The sequence below is a fragment of the Saccopteryx bilineata genome, chromosome 8 (genome assembly GCF_036850765.1).
Source record: "Saccopteryx bilineata isolate mSacBil1 chromosome 8, mSacBil1_pri_phased_curated, whole genome shotgun sequence".
In the NCBI taxonomy this organism is placed as follows: Eukaryota; Metazoa; Chordata; class Mammalia; order Chiroptera; family Emballonuridae; genus Saccopteryx; species Saccopteryx bilineata.
The window spans coordinates 67290392-67313656 of NC_089497.1; the positions used below are offsets into that span (position 1 = coordinate 67290392).

The 23265-nt window shown below is 42.4% G+C and overlaps 1 protein-coding gene across 2 annotated transcripts; it reads left to right on the plus strand.

Annotated features, from left to right (window-relative positions):
* The first annotated feature begins 51 nt into the window (after positions 1 to 51).
* CRYGS (crystallin gamma S) lies at positions 52 to 6511 on the plus strand. Of its 2 annotated transcripts, none has more exons than XM_066241580.1 (3): positions 52 to 134; positions 5543 to 5785; positions 6146 to 6511. In XM_066241580.1, the coding sequence occupies exons 1-3, from the start codon at positions 114 to 116 to the stop codon at positions 6416 to 6418; spliced, it is 537 nt and encodes a 178-aa protein (XP_066097677.1). In that variant the 5' UTR covers positions 52 to 113; the 3' UTR covers positions 6419 to 6511. The 2 variants fall into 2 exon arrangements, with proteins under 2 accessions (XP_066097677.1, XP_066097678.1); XM_066241581.1 differs by lacking the exon at positions 52 to 134 and adding an exon at positions 148 to 231.
* The last annotated feature ends 16754 nt before the right edge of the window (positions 6512 to 23265 follow it).

Consider the following 23265-nt stretch of genomic DNA (forward strand, 5'->3'; position numbering starts at 1 on the left):
CTAAGCAAATGTTTGATTTGAAACCAGCCCAGTATAAATAAATGTCTCTGTGCCTCTAACTCTGTAGCTATTCCTGGATTTCAGCACTGGGAAAACCAATCTATGCACCAAAAATGTCTAAAACTATAACCAAGGTAAGTAAATGGTCATGCTGACTTTTTGCCTACCCATTTTCACCTAATGATGCATTGAAAGAAACGTGGAGAAAAGCTTTTACTTCCTTGCCTCGAGGTGAGTATGATAGTAGTTAAAAGGTTGGGATTGAGAGAGAAGATTAAGAACTGCTAATTATATTCTTCTTTAACAGAATTACCAAACAATTGGTTAAGGGGTTATCTTTATATGTTGTGCTACGTTGAAACGAAACAAGTATATAATATATGTAAATGCATGATTTCTGTATTCCAGCAACTAATATTTTCTGAAATGTCCACAGGAATAGGACATACCGATCAGAGGATTTATGTGAAGTAGAAAACTTTTGGTATTCATTGAAAATTTTGCTTTATGAAATTTAGCCTCAACCATTAATATTTTAAAAGGCCAAGGTGGATGGACCAATCAAATGAATTAAATCCTACATATCCTCTTCATTCAACCTTGCTGCTTCCCCCAAATAAAGTACTTATTATGTTAGGAAAATTGCCTTTAAGTATTTGATTCACAGTTGTTGGACTGGATACTGACCCGTCAGGCAGGGCTCTGGGAACGAGGAAATAAACCTTCTCTTTAGCTTTTTCACTGTCCAGTGGGTCTGACGCAGAGCTGTCGGTGTCTGATTTTCCCCTCAACTTTTACTTTGAACATTTGTAAACCCATTGAATCTTAAAAGAGTAAGAGCGTAATGTGAATTAATACTTGTATATCCTTCACTTACATTCTTTAATTGTTAACATTTTCCCCTATTTTGTCTTTTTCTGTCTCTTTTTACTAAACCATTTGAAAATAGTAATCTTAATCCTTTTGTCTTAAATATTTAGGCATGTATCTTCTAAAAACAAGGGCATTCCCCTGTATAAACATAGTATCATTATCATGTCCCCAAATTTATCATAAACATAATACCTAATGTTCAGACTGTATTCAGATCCCCCCCCCCCCATTGCTCACAAAAGTATGCTCATGGCTGGCTTTTTCCCTAATGTAGAATCCAGTCAGGATCATGCATTGCATTTGGTTGTCATTTCTTTAATCTCTTTAATATGCGACAGTCCCTTTACCTTTTTTGTTGTTTCTTGAGATATTGACACTTTTCAGTCCAGACCAGTTGTCTTGTAGAAAGTCCTGAAATCTGGATTTGTTGATTGTTTTCTCATGTTTAGATTCCAACTAATGTCTTTGTCAAGAAATTTATGTAGGCAATGTACTTCCCATTGCATCATTTTAGGGTGCACCTGTTAATTTGTTCCAGAATTGTTTAGTGCCTAATATTTTTTTTTCCACTTAGAAAAATAGAACTAATAATCTTACTCGCATCTAGAAGATTTGGGGAGAAAAATGAGACAATGTCTTTAGTGCTCTGAGGTTCTTAAAAATATGCCAATGCATATCCCACTAAAAAGAATTTGAAGTCCTTCGGGAGACAGCCATGTGCCTTGAGGGAAGGCTGTTACAGAACCATCTTAGTTGAAAACATCCCTGCTGTCAAAGATTTTCAAACCAATAATGGTGTGCTCTCTTATTTCTTGTAGCTGGGCTTTTTACTTAAGTAATTTTTGTTTGTAGACCGAAGAACGTAGTATCTCTTACTCTTTCTTACTACTTCTATCTTTCCCACTATCTTGCTAGCAACTTAATCAGAGGAGTTATGGGTGTGGCAAACAGTGAATACACAGCATGGTATACAGAAGATGTGTTTTAGAACTGTGAACCTGAAACCTGTGTAATTTTTTTAACAGTGTCACCTTAATAAATTCAATTCAAAAAGTGTATAGCATTTGTTATTGTTAACTCCAGAATAGTTGAGACGATTTTCTTTCTGCTTTATTGAATTAGTATGCTATTTTTCAAAAATTAAACTTAAAAATGAGAAGAATTCTGAAATAATTTCTAGGCAAATCTTCTACACATTTCTTAGTCTTCTCTGCAGATTTTTTTTCCTTCAAGCATCAAAACCTTCTCTCAGCTGAACAATAGAGTAGATTTCATAGTCTTTCTACAAATGGAAGGTGAATAAAGTTGAAACACTCTCTGGGCCCTGAGCTTTGGAAGGTTTTCCACTGAAAGGAGAACTTGGTCCTAGAGCTCAGTAATGGTTCCACAGCAACATGTAGTGCTTTGTTTCAATCTTGGATGGTTGGCTGCTCTGCTGCTCGGTTGGACATCTAGGTTACCTTGTAGAATATCGTGTATATTTTCACTGCTTGGGTATTATGTCAGTAAGGCAACTGTGCAGTGGGCAATAAGTGAGACCCAATGAAAGAAAATAGATGATACTAACTTAATTTTGCATAGCCTATCCCTTGCAGAGCCTGATTAGTTGGTCGAAAATAAGGACTTTGGATCTATCCAGAGAAAAGTTACTTTGGTTGTCCCAAAGATCTTTCCACAGGGTTTGGGAAAAGCTGCTCAGACTCAGGATCAGTCTTGTTCCATTTCTGAGAGTAAATGCTGTATATTGAACAGAGAGCTGTGCAGGTAGAAAGACAGCAAAAGAGGAGATAAAGTAAAAGAAAATGAACCACAGGTTACTCACCAGGACTTTGTGCTGTAGTCCACTCACTTGCCTGCAACTACCTGATAACTAGCTAGTGACCTTAGGTAAGTTACTTCTTTTTCTGTTACAACTATAGCAAAAACTTATTGACAATTTTGAGCCAGATATTAAACTAAGTGCTTTATTGACATTATCCCAGTAGACCCTCAGAACAACCCTATGCAGTAGATATTATTATCCAGTTTAACAGATGAAGAGACTGAGCTCCAGAGAGTCAATGGCCTGTCTAAGGTCACAGAGCCAGCAACTAATGGTGCTGTGATTTTGTTTTTTAATTTGTAAACTAGCTACTGTACATCTCTAAATATGTGCTGTGCTAAAGTGGGAAAGGGAGCTGGAAGAGATAAATTTGGGAAGCAGAAAAAGGAGATGAAGTAGATGATTTAGGGGTGGGAAAGGGTAAGGAAGCTTTTGGAGAACAGGAAATAGAGTTGGGAGAAATGAGAAAGGTAAGGGGGAGACTAAGATAGGAGGAAACAAGTATTAGTAGAGACCTATCTAGAAAGAGCATGGGGTGGAAGCAAATGAGGTTTTATGCCCATTTGTGAGTCATTCTTGGTTTCTTCTCCTTTATTCTTTACATCTAATTAGTCATCAAATCCTAAATATCTTTGGATTGTTTCCTCATCATCATTCACATAGCAGTTGCCTTTCAGTTGGCCCTCATCGCTCACCTTGCCCATAACAACCATCTATTTCCGGGTACCGTACTTCCCCACGTCTAAGATACATTTTTTCAAAAAATTGTGAGTCTAAAAACTGGGTGCATCTTATACAGTGGTTGTAGATTTTTTATTTGCATTTCCTGCTATTTTGTGCTCATTTGTTGAAGACAGTGATTTGTCATTAGACACAGATGAGGACTAACAGTTTTGACAGTGATGAGGAGTTGTATGAGTTTTATGAGGAATAAAAGTTGAGTTCAATAACTTCATGTAATACACTTTTTAAAAAAACTTCAAGCCCCCAAATTAAGATGCGTCTTATACATGGGAGCATTTTATACATGCGGAAATCTAGTACCTCTCCAACATAACCACCAAAGGGATTCTAGCATGGCTTGTCTTTTTTCTGAATTTAATTCCTAATACTTGATGTTGCATCCACCAAGTGCGAGAACAAACGTCAGAGACTTTCAGGGGTTTAGATCTTACTTTATTGGCCAAGTTTAACCTGCGCAGGGACGAACTCTCAAAGCGTCCGGAGACACCGTACCCACAAGGGGCTGCAAACGAGAGTCACGCCTGGCGCTTACAACTAGGTCCTTATATATCCTAGTGAGCAAGCATTATACAGAAGCAGATGTGGCAGTTCGCTATTCGCTAGGGGGGTCACGCACAACATAGCAACAGGGAAGGGTTTAGCTCAGTGGCGAATTTCAAACATAACTTCTGATAAGGGTCTCTGACCAATAGAATGCAGGATGTTTGCCCAACTTCGTGCTGATCTCTTTGTTCTCGGCCTCACAGGGACCCTGTCAGCACTTCCCTGTTCCTGTTCCTCCAAGAGTTAGACTCTGGCAGCCACAGCACACCTCCCCGAACCTAACACTTTACAAATACTCAACATGTACCGTGTTTAATGAACTGCTGGTCCCTATAATGGGTCATGATCTTACACTCCTTTATTCCTTTGAATAGGCTACCCTTTTCCCTTTGCCTCTGGAAAACCCCTATGTATCCTTCAAGCCTCACCTCAGAGACCTTTCCAGACTGTTCCTCGTGGTTTTCTCCTTTTAAAACGGTTCAGCAAATTAGTCACAAGATGGCAGTATAATGCCAGGGAATTAACTGCTTGAATCACTGACAACTGTGATTTCGTTTTAAATGATAACCTAGCATTGATCTTGGATTGTGGAATTATAGAAGGAGAGACAAACTCTAGTCCATTTAGTCTAGTGGTTTTCAGACAATGTTTCATGAAGCCCTAAGAATTTCTGGGAAGTCTATTTCCTTTTTGGATCAGAAAAGGTCTGAGTTTTATTTTACAGTCAGGGCTTTCAATATAGTCTATTCCTTTCATTTGACAAATGGGAAATTGGAGCCCAGAAAGATGGCTTGACTAAGGTAGTAGGGCTGAGTATGGAGCTGCAGCTCTAGAGCCCACGCTTATCAGCTCTGGTTTCTCAGAACTGCACGTTTTCCAGGGCTGCACAGCTCGGGGCTTTGACCCAGCGTTCTGTTAGAAACTTGGTAAGAGTTTGAAGTAGAGAACATCTTGCTTTGTCATTTAGTTACTTTGCAGTAATTCTCTTGGCAATAAAGTCATAATGCAGAACATAATATGGTATATATTCATGTGTGTATGCTCTGTATCCATCTAAAATAAGCTCTGTAAAACTAAGGTCTATGTTTTATTGTTTTTTCCTATGTATCTTCCACATCACCTAGAATGAATGTTTGTGTTTGCACTCATTCACCTTTACCAAACATTTACCAAGATTCTCAGCTTAAGTACGGTTTGGGCCTTGCCCTTGGAAGAAGTCTACTAGGAGTCTGGGGGAGAGACAGAAATATTAGTAGATTAGATCATTTATTACATAATGTGTAAGTACAGTGAGCTGTGGGAACAAAAAAGAGGAAACAATGAACTTGAGTCTGAAATTGCTGGCTTATGTTAGCTCACTTGTTTGATTTTAAGCCTTCAGAAAGCACTCGTTGCTATTGACAACCAAGTTGTGTGCCAGAAAGCAAATGCCCTAAGGTGAGCTCGAGCAAAGTACCAGAGGAAGCAGTTTCCTAACGTGGAGAATGTTCTTAATTATTACTGTAGGCATGAGTAATGCCGCCCAACTCCTCAGTTCTCTTTGTCTGCCCTGTTCTTCAGATTACTTTCTATGAAGACAAAAACTTTCAAGGCCGCCGCTATGACTGTGACTGTGACTGTGCGGACTTCCACATGTACCTGAATCGCTGCAATTCCATCCGCGTGGAAGGGGGCACCTGGGCTGTCTACGAAAGACCCAACTTTGCTGGGTACATGTACATCTTGCCTCGGGGCGACTACCCTGAGTACCAGCACTGGATGGGCCTCAACGACCGCCTCAGCTCCTGCAGAGCTGTCCATCTGGTGAGTCTGGGGGCTCTCGTGTACCCCCCCCACCTTTTCTTTTTATTTGAAAGAGCTTTTTTGAGGTTTTCCTACCTCTTAATGGGGAACTGTCTTTTTTGACTGGGGAGGCTTAAATATTAAGTCAGTTTGTAAGAATGAATACACTAATTATTTCCGTAGCACGTTGTCTACCTCTCCAGGACTTTAAGGAATGGAGTTTTTCTTATGGAAAAACTGTCTCAGTCAGTGTCTTGTGGGGGTGGGAGTTAAGATCATCCAGACTTCAGGATGGTAGGTTCTGAAGCATACAGTTCTCGGAGTTTGTGATCTCTGGTGGTTTCCATAATGGTTGCTGTTCATTTCCTCCTGTGTTTTCAGTCTAGCGGAGGCCAGCCTAAGATCCAGATCTTTGAGAAAGGGGATTTTAGTGGTCAGATGTATGAAACCACTGAAGACTGCCCTTCCGTCATGGAGCAATTTCACATGCGAGAGGTCCACTCCTGCAAGGTGCTGGAGGGCGCCTGGATTTTCTACGAGCTGCCTAACTACCGCGGCAGGCAGTACCTCCTGGACAAGAAGGAGTACCGGAAGCCCGTTGATTGGGGGGCAGCTTCCCCAGCTGTCCAGTCTTTCCGACGTGTTGTGGAATAATGACGAGGATGGGGCATGAGCTTCTTCCTGGGGCCAAGTGCTGGCTGGCTTTGTCATCCAAATAGACATCCTCAATAAAACAATTGGCATGCATTCTGCTGTCCACTGTAATGCCTCTCCTTAAACACTTTTAGGGATCAATAAAACAGTACCCACCAGAGCGGGCCATCACACAGAGCAACTAACTAAGCTTTCAGATTACCAGCCTATACTTTTATGTCAAACAAAATGGGACTGCATTAAAAGGTTAGAAAATGCCTAAGTTTTGTATTAATTCACTGGCACAGTAATTATAACTGCCATTTATTGAATGCTTTCATTATCCCATTTTCACGACAACCCTATCAGCGAAGTGGTTCATCTGCATTATACAAATAAAGTAACAGGCTTAGAGAAATTAAAACTTGTTCAAGTTCACCAGCTGGTGAATGAAGGGACAGGGATATTTATGTTTCCAAAGCCTGTTCTTTCCTTTTTATTTCTAACTCATTCATTCAACACATATTGGTTGGGAGGATCTGTGTGCATAATGTGAGTACACAACCCTAAGATAGAATACGTATCAAGAACAGCTGGTGAAAACAGGGCTATTGAAAAGAGTAGTGCCTAGAAGTTCTATGTTCATATAGTCCCTAGAAGTTCTATGTTTAAAACTCAGAGATTCCTGTCAGTTACATTGCAACCCTTAAGTCCAGCTTTTCCATAAAAAGAGGACATGCTAAACAATTTGTCCTTACCTTACAATAGTTGAAATGGAGTTTTATTGAGTTTTAGTGTGTATCCTAGTGAACTTGGGATATTCTGAATGCACCCATGTTGAAAAAGTTGGCAAAGCTCATGTTTCCTAGGAGTTTTTCCTGGAAAGGACAAATGAGAACAGCTAAGCCCCCCCCCCCTTTTTGTATACTTCAGTTTATACTCTAGTGTGTAGTGCATACCCTCCCCTGAACACTTACTCATTTTGTTAACTTCCCCTGCCTTGTTTTGTTTTGTTTTCAATGAAGGACTTTGAAAAATTTGAGTGTAAGTGAGGGAGGAAGACATGATAAACAGGAGGATGAATGGGAGGCCGCCTGCTGAGCTGAAGAGAGCTCTGGACCTTGTCACTCCCACCCTGAAGTTAACATCTCCAAAATGAGAGAGTTGAACCCAATGCTCACTCAAGTCCCATTGAACATAAACACACATTCTCTGAAGGCCAGGAGGACGCTGCAGAACTAGCTGACACCTATAGACTACTAACACGTTTAGAGGCTCAATTTCTGGGGATGACCTCTGAGATCCTGCCTCTTCCCCTCTGCAGAGGATCCTGAGGCTGTGGAAACAGGGAGTCACTGCCAGTTTCTCCTCAGATCAACTGCTGCTGTGCTCCAGGCCTTGGTGAGTTGGTCATGGCCTGTTCAACCAGAAAAGCATTTCTGGCAGCAGGATAGGAACACAAGAGTCAGGATGACTAACCACAGTCTCAGAGAAATAGAGGATGGCTTTTAACACATAAAACAATGATTATTTTGGGATGCTTTATGCTTTTTTGTTCATGTCCTTATCTAGAAAGATTACCACCATTCTCCCCAGCTGTGGCCTCATCAGTCAGCTTGCACTTAGAAGTAGTTTTACTAGCAATTGATATTAGAGGTCAAAAACCTCTTTATGTCCTTATCTGTCATTCAGTCTCAGTCTGGTAGGATATTCTGTTAGAACAAGAAGCCATGACCCACCTGTCCACCCCATCCCAAAAGCACCTGGATTGTTTAGAAGTATTGCCTCCCTCTGCTTCTATTGTTTTGCTGCTCTAAACTGGGGAAGGGGGTGTTTCAAGAAAATAGATCAATGGCATACTTAGACCATTTTAGTCCTGTTTCCATTCTGAACATTCCTCTGAGACATCTTTTTTTTTTTTTTTAATTTATTTATTTTTTACAGAGACAGAGAGTGAGTCAGAGAGAGGGATAGACAGGGACAGACAGACAGGAACGAAGAGAGATGAGAAGCATCAATCATTAGTTTTTCATTGCACGTTGCAACACCTTAGTTGTTCATTGATTGCTTTCTCACATGTGCCTTGACTGCGGGCTTTCAGCAGGCCGAGTAACCCCTTGCTGGAGCCAGTGATCTTGGGTTCAAGCTGGTGGGCTTTTGCTCAAACCAGATGAGCCCGCGTTCAAGCTGGCGACCTCAGGGTCTCGAACCTGGGTCCTCTGCATCCCAGTCTGATGCTCTATCCACTGCGCCACTGCCCAGTCAGGCTCCTCTGAGACATCTTTAAATATTTCCAAATATAGAGCCCACTTCTTCAGAATGCAACATTAGGGGCTCCTATATAAAGCCTCTGTAATAGTGGAATCTAAAACAACAAAACAAAGATAACAAACCCATAGATACAGAGAACAGCAGATGGTTGTCAACAGGGAGGTGGGCAGGGGGTCCTGAGGGGGTAGGGAACAGTTATTCTTTATTCAAGAAAAATAAAATTTAAAAATAAAAATAAAGCATCCAGGATAGGGTTGCTGGATTAAGTACAAGACAGTATTAGTAAATCCCAAGTCAGATATAAACAGTATAAGTAGATCCCAAATGTTGGATGGGACATACTTATACTGAAATATTGTCATTTGTCTGAAGTACAAATTAAACTGTATTCTGTATTTTTATTTGCTAAATCTGTACTTAAAAGGCAACGCAAAAGAGCGACATGGGGTTGAAAACACAGGTGGTGCAGGCTGTGTAAACTGGAGATGCATGCCCCACAGAAGAGCTCTTATCTATAACTTTTAAGAAAGCACTTTGAGCTTACAAAATGTGTCTGCAGCTGGATTTGGTCCATGGGCCCTCAGTCCCCAAACTTGACTTGTTGGAGAGCTCTGAACATCAGAAAATATTTCTTTCATTCAGTCAAAATCTGTTCTCTGTCAGTCTCAACCGCTATTGTAGATTTGCTCTTCATCTAATTCTTCCCGTTGGGTATTTAAAGATGCCTCCTGTTTGCCTCTACACTCATTTCTAGGCTGAACAAGTCCTGTTCCTCCCACTGTTTCTCTCTCAATGTGGCTGGCTCTCAGACTCTTCATGCTGGGCCTGCCTTCTGAGCTAACTGCAGATTATGTTTTGCCCACTGTCTCAGCTATAGTCTAACCAGAGCTGACTACATTTGGAGGACCATGCTCAGTTTTTTCACCCTCCTTTCTTAGATATACAGTGTGTCCATAAAGTCATGGTGCACTTTTGACTGGTCACAGGAAAGCAACAAAAGACGATAGAAATGTGAAATCTGAACCAAATAAAAGGAAAACCCTCCCAGTTTCTGTAGGATGATGTGGCAGCATGTGCGCATGCGCAGATGATGATGTAACACCGTGTATACAGTGGAGCAGCCCACAGCCATGCCAGTCGAGATGTGGACAGTACAGAGGAAAGTTCAGTGTGTTCTGTGACTCGCTAAATTAGAATCTGTGACCAAAGTGCAACGTGAATATCGGCGTGTTTATAACGAAGCACCACCACATAGGAATAACATTACTCGGTGGGATAAGCAGTTGAAGGAAACCGGCAGTTTGGTGGAGAAACCCTGTTCTGGTAGGACATCAGTCTGTGACAAGTCTGTAGAGGCTATACGGGATAGCTACCTAAGGAGCCCTAAAAAATCTGTGCGTGAGCCCACATCGAACTGCACTGAATAGGTATGAAACTGGGAGAGTTTTCCTTTTATTTGGTGCAGATTTCATATTTCTATCATCTTTTGTTGCTTTCCTGTGACCGGTCAAAAGTGCACCATGACTTTATAGACACACTGTATATTATTCTTGACTAAGCTCAGCTCTCCTTGTGCTTTCCCACCGTCTCTGATAATGTGCCTGCTACTCTTCCCTAAGAACTGGCATTCCAGCTCCAGGGGGAGGTTCCCTTTCCCTCTGGGGAGTTAAGAGAGAAATGGACCCAGGTCCTGCCACTTCCACATGTTAGTTCTAAATCACATTATCTAATATGTATAACCTCAATTTTCTTATCTGTAAAACGAAGGCAACACTTTGTGGACATTAAAATAGATAATGTACAAAAAATACATAGCATGTAGGGTCAATTCTTATTATTTGTAGTGGTTATGTTCTAAAAAGACTGTGAACACTGAATAGTGAATACTGAACTACATATGTTCCTGAGGAAATAAGTGCCTTGAGCCTCTGGTCACAACATTTTTGACAACCAAATGATACATAACCTTTTTTATTTTGTACTTTCAAAATATTTATTGAAGACTAGCTATTAGTCAAGAACTTTTCCTAGACACTAGGAATAAAAGGATGAATAAGATATTCTTTCGATCACATCATATGCCCCTGAATTCCCAAATGCCCAGTGAATTTCAACTCTAGCTAAACACACATCCCACACAGGTTATACATAACCTTTTTAAAGATGTGTTTCTATTTAAAGACACTTTCATATATATTTATTGTTGCTTCATTAACATTGACCTCTCGGCCAAATCATATCTGAATAAAACTTACCAAACACACACATATATTTTCTCTGTAAGGCACAGAGCAGCCTTTTCGTGCTAAGGAACATGAGGCAGCACTTTAGCACCATGCTGAGGGGATTTTCATGTAGCAAAATCTCCAAACGAAAGAAAACAATGCAAAACACGCAACACTATATAGACTGCAAAAAAAGATGCTCACAGTATGACAGCTGAAACCAGAACACAGCACTTGTTTGACCTCAACTGGGAACATATACATTGGGAAACTAAAATCTTTTGCGGCTCTGCTCATGTTTGTGAATTACCTTGAAAAACACCATAAGTAGTGATTTGGGGATTACAGACACATTTTAGTAAGAGGGAGAATTCACAATTATTAAATCTGTGAATAAAGAAGATCGACTACTGTAACACCATGGTTGACATGTTAATACCATTTCCTGGTCGTTAAGCACTTCTGTTACCAAGCTGTTTGGTTTTTTTTATTTGTTTGTTTACCTGTTTAGCTATTTTTATACCTCTTTTTATTCCCCAGTTCTTTTCAGAAAAGTATCTCTGCATTTTTGGCAAAGGCTTCATAGTTGGGAAGAAATACATCAGATTCATCCAACCCAACCCACTGCCTTAACAGCAGCCACATTTTTATAGGAGCCTGGCCTTCTCTTAGCTCTCTCACCCACCTCTCTCCTAGTTCTAGCTACCACCAGTTCTCAAAATTAACACAGTTGTCCCTAGTGTGTGATCACACAGCCCCTCCTTGTTTTCTAACTTCTACCTACTTTCTCTTCTTTACGGTCTATCGGGTGACAGAGGGCAGTGAATGGCCAAGCTCTCCTTCCAGCCCTCGGGCTTGGCCAGCCTTTGGTACACACAGGAAAGAAAGATTCTGGTGGATGTGATTTCAAAGCAAGGGAAACCTCTCTGTCTACAGACACCTTCCACTTTTATCTCTTCATTGAAGCCTCAAACTTCAAAATCAGGAAATTTTAGAACTAGTGGGGCTGGGGGCTTCCCCGTATACCATAACAACATGGTGAGGTGGGGCTTACTAACCCCAGTTACAGACGAGGAGCTAGGGCTCCAAGAGGCTAAACAAGTTGTCCAAGGTCACTGGCCCCAAACCTCTTGCTCTTGCCACTGTGCCATGCAGCTTCTGCTACTTGGCCTGCACCAGGCAGAACCATGGTACCTTGCCAGTCCTAGCATGAGCTATATTCCTTTCCAAAGAGCTTTACTGACTTACAATCCACATACCACACCATTCACTTATTTAAAGTGTACAGCTCAATGGTTGTTAGTAGGTTCACAGGTATGTGCAACCATCACCTCAGTCAATTTTAGAACATTTTCATCACCTCTAAAAAAATCCTGTCTCTTTGAGGGATTTTTGTCTTATCTCCCACTCTACCTCCAGCACTAAGTAATCACTTAATCGACTTTCTGTATCCAGATGTTTGCTTAGTGTTGACAACTCACGTAAATGAAATCACATGTTATGTGGTCTTTTGTCACTGGTTTCTTTCACTTAGTAAAAATTTTTTTCAATATTTTTAAAATTTACTCATTTTAGAGAGAAAGAGAGAGGGAGAGAGAGAAGGAGAGGAGGAGCAGGAAGCATCAACTGCCATATGTGCCTTGACCAGGGTAGCCCAGGGTTTCGAACCTGCAACCTCAGTGTTCTAGGTCGACGCTTTATCCATTGCGCCACCACAGGTCAGGCCTCACTTAGTAAGATATTTTCAAAGTTTCATGCATGTTGTAGCATGTATTCATGCTTCATTCCTTTTCGTGGCCAAATTCCATTGCATGGATATTCCACATTTTGTTTATCCATTCATCAATTGATGGACATTTGAGTTGTTTCTACCTTTTGACTATTATGAATAATATATCTATGAACAAGTCTTTATGTGAACATGTCTTTTCATTTCTCTTTGGTATGTACTCAGGAGTGTAATTGCTGCAAGCCTGAGCTATTTCACAGCTGGGGCCTTAAGGCTACACAGACCTAGGTTCAATGCTAGCTCTCTTACTTTCTGCTTGTAAGATTTCAGGCAAATGCTCTTCTCTCAGTCTGAGCCTTCTCATCTGTAACACAGAGATAATTATACCCACTTCTCCTTGGTTTTATTGGCATTAGATGAAATAATAAGGGAAAATTTTTAGCCCAGTGAACTACCCAAAGGAACAGACACTCAATAAAGGCAGCTGTTCTAAAAGCTCCTAAATGTGGTATCCCCACAGGAGGAGGAAGAAGCCCGTCATCCATGCTGACAAGTTTGGAAACCAGTGGGCTCGCAGCCCCTCCCTGCTTTAATGGTCAGTGAATCACTTATGAGATGCGGTCTGATGAGAAGGTGGCGGGGTGGGGAGTGGGGGCGGGGCGGGGAGTGGAGGCGGGGCGGGGAGTGGTGGCGGGGCGGGGAGTGGAGGCGAGGCAGTGGTAGGGGCAGCAGGAGAGCCAGGGAGCTCTGAGCGGTGGAGGGAGCAGCGACTACACAGGAAGGGGAAGTTCATCTCCCTCACTTCCCTCTGCCAGGCCTGTGCTGCCCCTTGGTCTTCTCATTTCCCTGCTAAATGATCTCATTTCCTTTCACTTTAGGGAGAACATTTCTCCAACACTAGTATGGCCCTCTGTGAGTCAGCAACCAAATGGCTCACAACCCTGGTTGAATGGCTCTGGAATTGATTAGCTCTGGGGAAAATCCTAGCAGCAATTTGCCCCTTGGGAGCACAGCTGGCAGAGATTTGTTCCCATTGTTCACGCCTCAACTCCCTGAACAGGCCACATTAGCCTGTCCACTGACCCGTGGGGCCAGACAATGGTGGGCCTGGCAGCAGTGCTGACCTCCACGGTTTCTCTGTACACACTGGGTGATTTGCCCCAGCTCACCCTAAGCCTGATGGCCCTGCCTCAGCTGGCACCCCAGTGCTCAGGACAGAAAGAGAAACCTTTAGACTGTGTTTCTGTGGGTAGGACAAGGGGGAAGGCGGTTGCCTCCCAGTTGGTTATAAAGTAAATATAAAAAGTATCCCAATCACTAAGAAAGCCTTTGGAGTCTTTGCCACAGGCCAGAGACCTTTGTGGTTTTCAGGGAGTCACATTTTCATGCCGCGTTTGCTGTGTCTTACAGCCACTCAGCAGCAACTTACATTTGTCTGTACCATTTCAAAGTTTAAAACGCTCTTTCACGTACAATACTCTCACGTGGGCGGAATGTGAGAAAAGAAAGATAGTTTTTGATATCCCCATATTATATGTGACAGAAGTGAGTCACTGAAAGGCTTTGTGACTTTAAGGAGGATTATACACTTCTAGACCCCCGTAGTTAAGGGCAGCTCTTTGGTGTAACACATGTTTTTGCCAAAAGTCTTCTCCATGATATGACAGTTTAAAAAGTTATTTCTCTCATTTATATTACAAGTCTAAGGCATATGTTCATACCAAGTGGCTGCTAGAATTTCAAGTGGGAACTAGAGGACTGGGGAGGAATGTGTGAGTACCTGGGAGGATGTATCAGATGGACAAATAGAAATGCATTTTGTTACCTGACCTGTGGTGGTGCAATGGATAAAACGTCAACCTGGAACGCTGAGGTCCCTGGTTTGAAACACTGGGTTTGCCAGGTCAAGGTACATAGAGGAGCTAATGCTTCCTGCTCCTCCCCATTTTCTCTCTCTCTGTCTCTCTCTCTAAAATAAATAAAGTCTTAAAAAATGCATTTTGTTTATCCATCGTTTTGTATCATCTTCTGCCCTTCTGCTTCCCACTTCCGGATCCGGTGTGATGAAAAGACACAAACAAACGGCAGATCAATCAAGCAGCGGGAGGCTCGGTGGCTCACCGTCCTTCAGGTATACTCCCTTAGAAGCAAATCCAAGCCATAAAAAATTTCAAATTTACAAAATTGATAAATTAAGAGGAGAAAGTTTCACTTTGTAATGACTGCCTATGGGACTCTTTAAAAATGCATATTTGAAATTTCGACAAAAATTCAATGTTCGAAGATTTATCAGAGTTCTCTCTCTCTTTCTCTCTCTCTCTCTCTCTCTCTCTCTCTCTCTCTCTCTCTCTCCCCCCCCCCTGGTTTGGTAATTAAATGAGTGAATTACAAGAGAGGGTCATTTGGGCTGAAATGACCCGCTGGACCAGGGAAGAGGAAGGAAATCACAGCCTCGGCCCTGGGAAACCAGAGAAAGAGGGTCTCATTGATTTACCTCTCTACTTACCTGGGCTAGCCTTCATTAAGGGAAAATTTACAAACAATAAAATTCACCCTTTCTGAAGTGTTGGAGTTGATGAGTTTTGACAAACATATAAAGTTGTGTAACCGCTAGCACCATCAAGGTATAAAACATTTTCATCACCCAGTCAAATTCCCTTATGTGTCTTTGGTGTCCCTTCCCTCCCTCTTCCTGCTCTGGCCCCGCTGATCTGTCTTCTGCCCATAGCTCACCTTTTCCAGAATATCATATAGGCAGAATCATGCAGTATAGCACCTTCTGTGCCTGCTCCTTTCACTTAATGTAATGCTTTTGAGTTACTTTTTTGTATTTATTATTATTATTATTACTGACTAGTATTTAATTGTTTGGCTATAGCCCATTTTGCTTTACCACTATCATTTGAAAGAGATTGATTTGTTTTCAGAAGGCCTGCTTTGCTTCAAATCACCCAAAATGAGGATCTAGCCAGAGAAGTCTCCACAAGAGAACGATGCTCTTTCCTTTTTCTCTACATGGGTGACGTAACTTTGGGAGGTACTTAGAATTGCTTGGATATCCTGAGCTGGCAAAATAACATATGGGGTGGGGGGCCCACCTGTCTGCCCTGGCCTTCAGGGGACCTTCACTGTGTCCAGTCCTTGTCCTATATTCAGCGAGCCTAGTCCCAGCCAGGGGTCCTGGGCCTAGGTCCAGCCTGTGTCCCATCCTGCACCAGCAGACCTGAGCTGCTCTTCAGGCCCACATGGGCAGGGCTGAGCCAAGGGAGGGGCAAGGGTGAGGCCTGGGGATGGGTTGTGAAGCCCGGGCTGGGAACGCAGGCCCGCTGTGGGAATAGCTTAATGTATCGTTGCTAAATGTTTAGACATTCGGTCTAGGGGCCTCCATTTGAGCACTTGCTTCACACCAGCAGATGTGAGGGCCTGCTCCTGGCTGTAAGTGGGGCGGTGCCTGGGAGCCCTGGCCTACAGCGCACTGGCACCAGCGGCCCTCTAGTGGTTCAGAGGAGTAAAGTCAAGTCTTATTTGCTTCTGGAGTGGAGCTTCTGTGCTAGGGGAATCTCACCCCATATTCCATCTGGTCCCCTGACTGATAGCAGCTGTCAGGCCAGGAGAAAACAATCTGTGCTTGGCAGTCCTCCTAGGGTCCCCAGTCACTCCCTCACCCACTTCCCACAGCAGCTGTCTGCTTCTGCCTCCCCACCACACACTGCACTGGTCTCTACAGATACCTCCGCCTCCTACTTAGCTGGGGGTGGGGGAGGGAGAGAAAGACTCAGCCTGGAGGGCCTGCATGTTCTCAGCCCCCCACCCCTACAACATTTCTTTGTCTCTAAAGTATCAGATTTCCTTGACATTTTGTTCTGTGTCCTCTTCCCACTAGACTCACCAATGGAATAGACTTTTCTCCATCCACATATATAACTCCCAAACCATATCTCCAGAGCCACACTCTCTCCTGAGCTTCAGAACCCAGCCATCATCCTGTCTCCACCCTCTCTTCTTGCACATCCACTTGGTCACAAAATCCTGTCCCGTCCACGGTCAGGCATTTCTCAAAGTCTTCGCTCTGCTCCACGGCCCCGCCGGTGCCTCTGCTCCTGTCCCGGATGCGTCCCTGCCTTCTCTCACTCTTCACCAATCAATCAGCATACTGCTTTCAGAATAGTCTCTTTAAAACACAGTTCTGGTTGTGTCACTTCTTAATTTAAACCCTTCTCATTAATCTTTCAGGTTCTGAGTGTTTTCTGAACAATTTTCAGGCTTCCCAGATTGTGACACATGTCCCCCATGACGCAGTACACTGTGCCCAGGAGCCTCTGGGAACAGTGGCACAGTGTTCATAGAGCCAACCACCCAGGGGAGGTGCCCACTTGCTGCTGGGGCAGCTCCAGGCCTGCAGAGGGCGCCTTCCTTCTAACTGGCACGAAGCCTTTTGTTTTCTGCTCCCCAGCTCACTCACCCCCACTCCGAGTCCACTGCACTCCTAGTAAATCATTCGTAATATTTCAAAGGTCTCGTGCTGTTTCCTGCCTCAGTGACCCTGCCTATCCTGTTGCATGCGAGTTTTCTCACCTTTATAACAGCTCAGATATCTCCTGCGGGGTCTTCTCTGACAACTCTCCTCCCAGTAGGGGGGGTAGCCTGTGTGTCACAGGGCACTCCCTCTCACCTCTAACACAGTCCTCAGTGTCCCGAGTCATCACGTCTACCCATTTCTCTTCTTAGACTGTGGCCTCCTTGAGGTCAAGGACTGTGCTTTGTGTGCTATCGCCAGTCCAGGTGGGCTAGAAATTGAGTAAGATTTCTCTTGAAGACCTAAACTTAAGCACAACTTGTCAAGGGTCACAGTAGAGATCCTCAGAGTCATTGTAGGGAGACAGAAAGGCTCTCCTTCCTCCCTGTTTTACTGTACTTTGATTGAAAACAAGAAATCCCTTATGTGTGGGCACAAATTATCCAAGAAAAGTCAAGTCCTAGGGACAAATGTTAGGTAACTAGGTGAGGATGCCCCAATGCTGCCCTTGGAAGAGGAAGCCTGGGCTTGTGCCTCAGATTTCACAGTTCCAAGGGCAGGAACAAGGTGGAGGCATGCCTAGAGTGGCTAGAGTCACCAGCTGCCAGCTGCCAGGCACTTACATCCTATAATTCCCTTCATTCTTTTTTTAAATTTTAAAGAATTTTCTATTGCAGATGACGTGCAATATTATATTAATTTCAGGTGTATAACAGAGTGATTAGACATTTATGTAACATAGAAAGTGGTCACCCCAATAAGTCTAGTATTCATTGGACACCATGGGTATTACAATATTATTGCCTATATTGCCTATGCGGTACTTTACATCTCTGTCACTGCTCTTATAACCCGCAACGAGCACTTCTTAATCCCTTCACATTTCACACTCATCCCTCCACCTCATCTGATGACCAGCAGTTTATTTTCTATATATGTAAGTTAGTTTCTGTTTTGTTAGTTTGTTCTTAAATTCCACATATAAGTGTTATCATGTGGCATTTGTCTTTCTCTGTCTTACTTCACTTAGCATAATACCCTAGAGCAGTGATTTTCAACCTTTTTTTTTCATGGCATAAACACACACTAATTACTAAGGTCAGTGCCCCTGACTAAATACAACCATTTTCATCTCATGGCACAAATAAATTAGTTACTAAAGAAGAAGAGGTCAGGGCCCCTTTTTCTTTAGTAATTAGTTTATGAGTGCGTGAGAAACAAAGGTTGAAAATCACTGCAGAGGCCCATTCATATTGTCACAATTGGCAAGATTTCATCCTTTTTTATGGCCAAGTAATATTCTATTGCATATATGTTCTATACTTCCCTTATGCAATTGTCTATCAGTGGAAACTTAGGTTGCTTCCATATCTTGGCTATGATGCTTTTCAGATAACATTCTGATTCTGACTTGGCCTCCCAGCAACATGACTGCTGTTGCTCAAGGGCTCAGGGTTCTGGTTCCCCTGGTCATTATTCCTCATTATAAATCACCAGCTTGGACGGCCCATCTTCCTTGTGCTGACAGAAGCCGGTTCCTGAGCTTACAAGTCTGAAAGCCAGATGTTGGACTTAGACAACTTTACCAAAGCAATGATAAACATTCTGTGAAAAGTCTGGGGACATAGAGAGCACCCCAAGGAGGTGACACATCTGTAGAACCGTGTAGCTACAAATGAGAACTTTTCTGTAGACAGGCAGCTTAGTGTAATGGTTACCATGCAGGCTCTGGGGCTAGATCACACAGGTTCAAATGGCATTAAATTATTCAATCTTTCTGTGCCTCAATTTCCTCATCTACTAAAAGGGAATCATAAAACTACCTACCTAGTTATCATAATTTTCTACACACCTCAAATCCTATTAATCCTTGTAGTAATCCTCAGACAGAAATACTGAGAAGTTATAGGTGAGGAAACTAAAAGTTCAGAGAGATGAAGTAACCGGCCCAGGACCACAGAGACACAAGTGATCATGCCCAAATCTAAACCCAGCCTGCCCACTCTTTTTCCACTTCACTCAATACCCTACCAGCCAAGGCAAGGGTCATGGCCTTCCACCCACGCTGGTTCCCGCTGTTACTTTAACTCAGCATGAACCTGCCAGTGTCGCTGCAATGCCCATGAGCAGAGGGAAGCTGCCCACCCCTGCCATGGGCAGCCAGGCAGAGCTGAGTCCTTCGGATGCTTCCACCACTTCAGTGGAGTTGGTACATGGATGGGCTGGCTTGTTTCTGGTGGATTGAGTCTTTTTATTTTATATTTTTCTGCCCTTATATAGACACATGGCATAAATTTTCCTCTCCTAAACACAAAAATGTTGGTATTTTAATAAACTTAAATATGATAAAAAATTATCTAATGAGATGCCAAGCCCCTGGAGTGCTATTAGCGGTTTGGCATTTCCATTTCCCATGGGAGTGTTAATGGCCCTCTGGAAGTAGTGTCATTATGATTAAGACATCGTAACCTGAAACTTAGAAGTGTGAAGGTCAGCATAGGAACAAGTGCAAATAATCCACCAGAGCCAGCTGTGGACATAACTTTCTGTGGGCTCCCACTTAGCAACTGCCGCGCTAATCTCATTACAAGGAACACTGAGGGATTTCCTCAGACTGCAGACTGAGCGGCCGGAACACGAGCCCACCTAGTCCAGCGCTCCGCCCTGCTGGTGAGGTAACCGTGGCCAGAGAGGATGTGGGACTTGCCCATGGTCCCACAGGTTCACTGGGGCAAAGTCAGGGGTGGGATCCAGGTCTTTCTCCTCCCCCACCTTGCTGCCTCTCTGTGCCCACTTCTGAGCTCCAGCTTCTCCCTCTCCAATGATGTCTTAACTTATATTGAGTTGCTCTAAGCAGTTGTCATAGACTGGGGGGCTTGAACAACAGACATCAGCGTTCTGGAGGCTGGGAAGTCCAAGAGCAAGGTGGTGTGGAGCCAGGGTCTGGCGAGAGCAGTATCCTGGTCGCAGATGGCCACCTTCCCACGCACGCGGCAGGGAGCGGAGCAAGAGGGCTCCACTTTCACAACCTAATTACTTCTCCGAAAGCCCCGCCTCCAAATAATGTCACATTAGGGATTAAGCTTTAACATTTGAATTTTGAGGGGACATAAACATTCAGTCCGTAGCAAATGAGAATTAAAAATAATTCCTAGATTTCAAGGTTCTGAGGATTAAATGGGATCGTTTATGTAAACCGCTTTATAAACTGCAGGTATCATGCAACTAGAGGGAGAAAGTAGAAGGAAAGAAAATGTGTTTTAGAGACAGGCCTGGTAGGCATCCTTGCTTCCCATCTGCTTACCTAGCCCCAGTTTTTATAAAATATGATGATCTCATCTCCTGCATAAAGTTGTTATGGGGTTTAAATGAGATATTTTATGTAAAATTCTAATTCTCCATCAAAATGCTAAATACTAAATTCTCTAAGAATACAGTAGTTCACCCTTATTTGTGGCTTTGCTTTACACGATTTTGGTTACTCACAGTCAACCATGGTCTAAAAATATTAAATGGAAAATTTCAGAAATAAAGAATTCATAAGTTTTAAGTTGCAAACTGTTCTGAGTAGTAAGAGGAAGATCTCATGCCATCCTGCTCTGTCCGTGCAGGATATGAGTCATCCCTCTGTCCAGGGTATCCACCGACCAACCCTTAACCCAGTGGTTCTCAAAGTGTGGCCAGGGCACACTAGTGCACCCTAGAAGATTTCCAGGTACGCCTGTTGTATTCCAGAGAAATATGTGCCTGTTGGGGACCATAAAACCAACAGGGTTTTTGGAGTTTAGACTTTTTGGGGACAGAGGTGTGGGGAATTGGCTGTAAGCTGATAGTCTGCCCAACCTCCCACCTCACTTGCCTGATTAGGTTGCAAAAGGCTGTTAAGCTGTGGTGCTGGATTGTTTACACTACCCCCCATGTTCCCCAGAAAGACTGGAGGCAAGTTTCTTCTATCCTTTGTTTGGTGTAAAGTTAAGATGATATGTATGGTGGGGGATTTGGATTGATTATTAAACATATAGGAATTGTCTCTTGAAGCCTTTTGGATTTCTACAAAAGAAAAATATGTGGCAATATCTTAAAAAGCTTTGGATATTTTACTACAATTTTCAACATCCTATTTATGTGAATTAGGATTTTCTACCCTCAACACAATTAAGAGTAAAAAGAGAGGAATTCTTCAATGTATTGATGAGAAAATGAGAGTTTGCCTTTCAAATATATGCCCAAACATTGAAGAAATCACTAGGACACATCAGGCTCATGTTTCTTATAAACACAAGAATGAAAAAACTTAACGCATTCACGACAGGGCCTGCTGAATTTACTAAATCTTACTAAGAATGTATCTATATACATAAAAAGAAATTTTTTGTCATTTTTAAATTTTCTAACCTCTCTTTTTTACAAATTCTAAAAAGCATAACAAAAAATGTAACACAAAATGTTTTTTAATGTCATAATAAATTTAATTTTGTTGTATTATTTCATCTAATTACCATAAAAGCACGCTTAAACTTTATATTTTTTCTTTAATATTTGACTTAATTATTATAACATATTTCTCAGAAATTTGTATATAGTGCACCTACAATTATTTGTAGGATTTTAAATGTGCCCCAACTTCAAAAAGCTTGAGAACCACTGCCTTAGTCACTTAGTAGCCGTCTCTTCTGTCGGGCCTGCTGTCATGGTATTGCAGTGCTTGTGTTCAAGTTACTCTTATTTTACTTAATAAAGGCCCCAAAGCACAACAGTAGTAATGCTGGCAATTTGGATATGCCAAAGAGAAGCTATAAAGTGCTTCCTTTAAGTAAAAAGGTATGGTATAATAAGTCATTATGAGAAAGAGAGCAAGAGAGAGAGGGAGAGACAGAGATTATGTTCACATCACTTTAATTACAATATATACTTGTAGTTGTTCTCTATTATTAGCTGTTAATTAAAAAAATTGTTCAGTTTAGAGAGGAGAGGAAGGGGGCAGAGAGAGAGAGAGAAAGAGAGAGACAGAGAGAGAGAGAGAGAGAGAGGAGAGAGAGAAGAGGGAAGAGCAGGAAGCATCAACTCCCATATGTGCCTTTACCAGAGAAACTCAGGGTTTCGAACCGGCGACCTCAGGATTCCAGATCAATGCTTTATCCATGGCTCCACCACAGGGCAGGCCATTAATATTTATTGTGCTTAATTTATAAATTAAACTACATCATAGCTATATATACTGCTCACAAAAATTAGAGGATATTTCAAAATGAATATGAAGCGATAAAATATCCCCTAATATTTGTGAGAAGTATATGTATAGGAAAAAGCATACTATATATCAGGTTTGGTACTATCCATGGTTTGACATCCACTAGGGGTCTTGAACATATTCTCCATGGATAAGGAAGACTACTGTACTAATAATTCTCTACCATATGCTCTCCATTTTTTGAAGGATCAGCTGAAATTAGATAATTTGGGGATAATGTTAGAAATAGAAGATATTTGTTTAAACAGGAATTAGCCCTAATTAAACACACAGGGTCTTTTCCTAAGAGTGCCCACCCTTTTCAAAGGTTCCAGTGTAGTCAGCTGAGTGGAGAACAGACAAATGACTTTCCATGAGGTTGACAAGATATCAAGGGCTGGCTGGCTGTCACAACAAAAGCATGTTGCTTCTGTATTCAAAGCAGGTACAGGCCGTGCTATTTATGGGAGCATAATTGCTTATGTAAGGAAACACTCAGGGTTGCCGTATTTACAAGCAGGCGCAGATTAGTCCTGCAGAGATACCGTGGGAGGGGAGCAGATACTGCTGATCTCTAGGTAGCTCTTTTCTCCTTCCTTGGCCAGATTTTACATTTTTTTCAGCCTGTTTTGAGACCCAATGTGATCTGTGTTCTTGTTCTTACTTCTTTCTATTTTTCTTTGTAAGATAGTACATAAGTGCAAAAACTGCACACAACAGTCTCCCTGGCACCCCTCTCAGCCCTGACCTTGCTTTTTCCACTGACTACTGCAACTAGAAGGTTAATGAAGGCCACCTTTAAACTTAGCTCAAAGGCTCCTTTATTTGGGTCACCTGGGCCCCAGACATCTGCCTCGGCCAGAAGGAAGGTGAAGCCCACAAATGTCTCCTGAGCAG

Coding starts and splice junctions, on each gene's coding strand:
- CRYGS (XM_066241580.1), top strand. CDS start 114: ATGTCTAAAACTATAACCAAG. Junction 135..5,542: donor TGTCTAAAACTATAACCAAG/GTAAGTAAATGG, acceptor CCTGTTCTTCAG/ATTACTTTCTATGAAGACAA. Junction 5,786..6,145: donor CCTGCAGAGCTGTCCATCTG/GTGAGTCTGGGG, acceptor CTGTGTTTTCAG/TCTAGCGGAGGCCAGCCTAA.